The following is a 4,946-nucleotide window of genomic DNA, read 5'->3' as shown; positions in this document are numbered from 1 at the left end:
CTCTATACTTTGCTTTGCTTTAAGAAAGATGAGGTCCCTTGGAATTCTTTTGTGATGTGGCTTTGAAGTTGTTTTGCATCGTTTTTGCTGGCCTCAGACAAGGTGAAGGAGAGTGTCTCTCTAGTGTTTATTTGCTTGTTGTAGGAAGCATAATATTGGCTCACCTTGCCTTTCAATCCACAACCCATCCTTCAACAGATACAGGAAATAATTAGGTTTATACGGTAGAAGTACAAATGAACTATACTGCCACTGTCTGGGTACCCAAGAATAAATGAATGTCTTTTTTAAAAAAAAAAAAAAAAAAAAAAAACACCTGACACAACAGGTTAAGAAATCTGAGCAGTATCCCAGATTATAAAGGCGTGCCAGAACATACCAGAGGGTTCTGATTACATTACCCTTTCTTGCACAAACCTCAATTCCTTCTCTTCTCATAAAACACTGCACAGAGGAAAGAGTATCACTGTTCAGACACCTACATGAACTGCTTTAGTTTCTCTCACCTTTTCTAAAGTTACAGGCAAAAAACCGTAGTATCTTTATAGTACCCCTTTCAGTTTTTTTGTTGTTATCTTCCCAACTTTCTATTTTTCTACTTCTAAGAATTTGTAACACAGATGCTGAGAAAGAAGGATAAAACTCCACTGGCATATGTGAGGTGATATTAGGGCAGAGGTCAGCAACATTTTCTGGAAAGAAACTTGTTTGTAAATACCTTAGTCTTTGCATGTCATATAGTCTTTATTGTAACTACTCAACTCTGCCGTTGTAGTGCAAAAGCAGCTTTGGACAATATGTAAACAAATTGGTGTGGCTGTGTTCCAATAAAATTTTATTTACGAAAACAGGTGGTGAGACAGATTTGGCCCAGAGGCCCTAGTGTGCCCGCTCCTGTATTCGAGGCATCTCAAAAGTCCTCCAGTTTTTAGAAAACAAAAATATCTTTTTCTTCGGAATTTCCAAGATCTACATTTTCTTTATCAAAGACAAAAGTTTTTATTTCAAAATTATGGATAATATTTGAATTGCTAACACTCACAGTAAGGTACGTGTGACTAATAGCCAAATTTTTCCTGAAAGACGGCTTCTGTATTCAAGAGGACTATGCCCCTGAGTTGGGGGAACGGACTCCTAAATGGTGCAACACCACTCAGATAGGGGAGGTTCAAGAGCCCTGAAGTCCAAGTAGTGCATACTTAGGTCAAAACTCATGTAAGTGATGCATAATGGACAAAGGATCTTATCAAAATAAAATCTAAGGGCCAAGAATTCATAATTGCAGCCTCCTATCTTTTCAGCTTACTCCCATGAGTATCCACTTCTTATGAATCTTTTTTTTTTTTTTCAATCTTGGGTTTATTCAACACAATTCTTCCACTCTACACAACAAAGTACAAACACAATGTCATCTAAAACGCTACAAAAGTATAAAACTCAAAGAGAAATTTTATAGTACTGACTGTACAAGAAAAGCAAAAAAAAAAAAAAAAAAAAAGCAATGTACATGTTGCCAAGATAACCTGAAAGACCATCATGAAGGTCAGGCACGACCATGGTTGCGTGATGATCCCGCAGGGCTGGCTCTCACTCGCCAATTTCAGAGTAGGGTGGTGGGGTGGGATGTGTGCATGGATGCACGGACAGACAGAACCGTGCACAGAAACTACCATGGGTGAAAGAATCTTTGGGGTGGGGGGGGTGTGACTCTTGAAGTCGCAAGAGGCCTCGAGAGGCCGGGCCTAACAGAGTTGGCAACTGGGACGGCTCCCTTTCCAAAAGGACACTGCCCAGCAACAGCAAGGGCACGGCCTGGCCACCATCTCAGGTCACCAGGGAAGGGAAAAGTGTGCTCCCAGGCAGGCAGGGTCACACCACCCCCAGAGCCTCACTTGTCCCTGGTGGTCCTGCCACTGAACTGACTCTTAGAAACTGCAAACGGGTGAGCTTTCTAGCCAGAAAACCGGAGGGAATCTTGACAGGCACACAACACCCAAACCAAAAGCACTTCTGCAGCCAGAGCCCGGCCGGCAGAGGGGTGCTGACTGCTGCCTGCAAATTCCGCCGGAGTGAAGGGTTTGCTTTCCTACTGATCTTCCTTTGGCTAGAAAAGTGATAAAACTGAGCTGGGTGGCGTATAAGTTACAGGGGCGAGAGCTTCAGTGGCCTGTTTATCCGGAGGAGTTGGAACTGGAGCGGCTCCTGTGGCGGCGGCGGCCCGGGGAGCATCATCTCCGGCGCACGCGGGACCTGCGCCTCGGGGAGCGGGACTTTCTCCTCATCCGTGGGGGAGACCTGCGCCACGTGGGCGGTGGTGGCAACATTCTCCTGGGAGGGCTGAATCTCCTGAGGGGTGGCCTAGGCCAGGGGGCCAGCACGGCAGTGGCAGTGATCTCCTGACCATCGATTTGTCCTCCATCCATGTGCTTCAGCGCCTTGTCAGCTTCATCTGGATTCTCAAACTCTACGTATGCATAGCCTTTGGACAGATGGGGATGCATCCTTTCCACGGGCATGTCAATCATTTTAATTTTCCCATAGGTGGAAAATATCTCCATGATGTGATCCTTTGTCACATTCCTGGTGAGTCTCCCAATATGCACTTTGGTGGGCTTAGGAGATGGGCTCCGCCTTTTCCTCTCCTTTTCATCTCTTTCAGGTGGTTTGGTTTTGGAGCGGGAGCGCCTCCCGTTGTCTTGTCTGCGCCGAGAAGGACTTGGAGAGCCGGAAGAGCTGCTGGAGCTGGAGCTGCGGGAGGTGCTGGAGCTTCCTGAGCGGCTGGATGCTGAGGAAGAGCTGGAGCCACTGCTTGAGCCAGTGCTGGTGCTGGAGCCTGAACTGGAAGCGGAGCTGGACCGAGATCTGGTACTGCTGCTGCCACCGGAAGCGCTGCGCCTCTTCCGGGTTTTGTCCCGGCCGCGATCCTTCTCACTCGACTCCTTGGTGGCCCCTTTATCTTTTGAGCGATCCTCGGACCTCTCATCTGAACGGTCTTTGCGTTTGGTAGGTGAAGGAGCCCTAGTGCTGGACTTTTTATTTTCTTTGACTCCTAGCAAGCTCTTCTTTTTCACTCCTGATAAATCCATTCTCCCCTTCTGAGGCGTTCAAAGCAGCAATGGCGGCCTCACTTATCTGAACTCTCACTTCTAACTTGATTCTGAGAAACGATCCCTAATCGATTGCAATTTACGCCAAAGAGCAGCGTCTTCCCGCCGCCACCACCACCTCCTGCTTTCCTCAGCCACCGAGGCCGGCGCCGCTCTGACGTTCTCTTATGAATCTTAAAGCCTCACTGAGATGTTCAACCGGTGGAACATAAGTTTTCACTGCATATTACCCTGTCTTGTCCTTACTTCCCTGCTATCTGTTTAAATAACTTGGTCTAACATAATCATCATTATTTTGCATATAACTTTCTCTCCCTTGCCTCCTTCTCCTTACATGTGTGCAGCTGGCTAATCTGCTATCCGAGTTAAATCTAACTCCTAACCTATTCTGTGTCTTTATCTAAGTTCCCAATTCTAACAAATCTCACTTTAAATTTTCAACTGCAAACTGAATGGGTTCCCCATCCTGCCCGGTATTCTCCATATTCTTCAGTCAGCTTTTTCTTTCTCTGAGATCCGCTTTTCTTTGTACTCATACCTCTGACACCCTGTATTAGTTTTTCTATGATTAAGTAACAAATTACCACAACTCTAGAGACTTAAAACAACACACATTTATTATCTCACAGTTTTTGTAGTTAAAAACCCAGGTATGGCCTGGCTGAGTTCTCTGGTCAGGATCTTACTGAACTGATATTAGGGTGTTGGCCAGGGCTGCGGTTCTCATGTGAAACTGAGGGCATCTTTCAAGGTCACTGGTGTTGGCAGAATTAATTTCCTTGCAGATGTAAGATGGAGGTTCACATTTTAGTTCTGTCTATTGACCAGGGACCACTTTTAGCTTCTAGAGGCCATACACAGCGTGTTACCATGTGGCCAACATAGGCAGCTCATGACATGAATGCTTATTTTCTTAGAGATCAGCCAGCATACATCACTCTAATTTTCTCTTCTATGACAAAATGGGGAGGAAAAAAAATTCTGCTTGTGAAGAGCTAACTACATTAGGTCAGGGTCCACTCCGGACAATCTCCTTTTCGCCCTGTAACAAGAGAATGACAGGAGCAGTATCTCATATTACTGGTTCTACCCATGCTCAAAGAAGAGAGTATTATACAAGAGTAAGCCTCACTGGGGATCATCTGAGAATTCTGTCTACCTCATACTGCTTCCTCACTCTCAGCTGACAACTTTACTTCTTAATTCTTTAATTAAAAAAAAAAAAAAGCACTATAAAAGAAACTTCATTGTTTTACTAGTGAGTCTACCAACATACCTTCATTTAACTCCTGCTATACTTTGCCTTCAGACCTGTAGCTATGGGCAAATTGCTCATTCTCCTACCTAATGGCAAGCCCATCTCCTGTTTATTGAATCTTATTCCAGTTTGCCTACTCAAAGTTTCGGTTATTCTATAATAATTGTCTCTGTTTTCTTCTGTGTCATCTCTTTTATTCCCTCCTTGAATTAAATGATTTCTATCTACATATAAACAGTCAATAATAGAACCATCTAAAACAAAATAGAACCATCTAAAAAAATTTTTGTGGACTCACATTCCCTTCCAAGCATGAGCCCATTTCTCCACTGCCCTTTAGAGCAAAAATCACTATTCTTAATTATCTTAACTTGCTCACCTACCCTTTTCTCTAGAGTTTACTTGAATTAGGTTCTTCCAACACTTTTAATGAAGGAAATAACAAAATCTGTTTGCCAAATAATCCATCCTCAGCCTTCATCTTACATGAACTCTCAGTAGAATTTGTCACAGTGGATCACTTCCCTCTTCTTGAACCATTTTCACCTCCTGGGTTTCTGAACCCTATTTGTCTTGATTTT

At 44.2% G+C, this 4,946-nt stretch overlaps 1 protein-coding gene across 1 annotated transcript; it reads right to left on the bottom strand.

Annotated features, from left to right (window-relative positions):
* Window positions 1–1,874: 1,874 nt before the first annotated feature.
* On the bottom strand, window positions 1,875–3,211 carry LOC102117236 (RNA-binding protein with serine-rich domain 1-like). The gene is made up of 2 exons (XM_074006339.1): window positions 2,402–3,211; window positions 1,875–2,274 (listed from the first exon to the last, which is right to left on the bottom strand). The coding sequence occupies exons 1-2, from the start codon at window positions 3,084–3,086 to the stop codon at window positions 2,105–2,107; spliced, it is 855 nt and encodes a 284-aa protein (XP_073862440.1). The 5' UTR covers window positions 3,087–3,211; the 3' UTR covers window positions 1,875–2,104.
* Window positions 3,212–4,946: the final 1,735 nt, after the last annotated feature.

The sequence above is a fragment of the Macaca fascicularis genome, chromosome 11, assembly GCF_037993035.2.
Source record: "Macaca fascicularis isolate 582-1 chromosome 11, T2T-MFA8v1.1".
NCBI classification, from domain to species: domain Eukaryota; kingdom Metazoa; phylum Chordata; class Mammalia; order Primates; family Cercopithecidae; genus Macaca; species Macaca fascicularis.
This window is presented reverse-complemented; position numbering and strand designations above follow the sequence as displayed.

Bases quoted from the DNA above. Each gene is read 5' to 3' on its own strand.
- LOC102117236 (XM_074006339.1), bottom strand. From the start codon at position 3,086: ATGGATTTATCAGGAGTGAAAAAGAAGAGCTTGCTAGGAGTCAAAGAA. The intron at 2,275-2,401 runs GTCAGGAGATCA...ACGGATGAGGAG, and splicing joins GGATGGAGGACAAATCGATG to AAAGTCCCGCTCCCCGAGGC.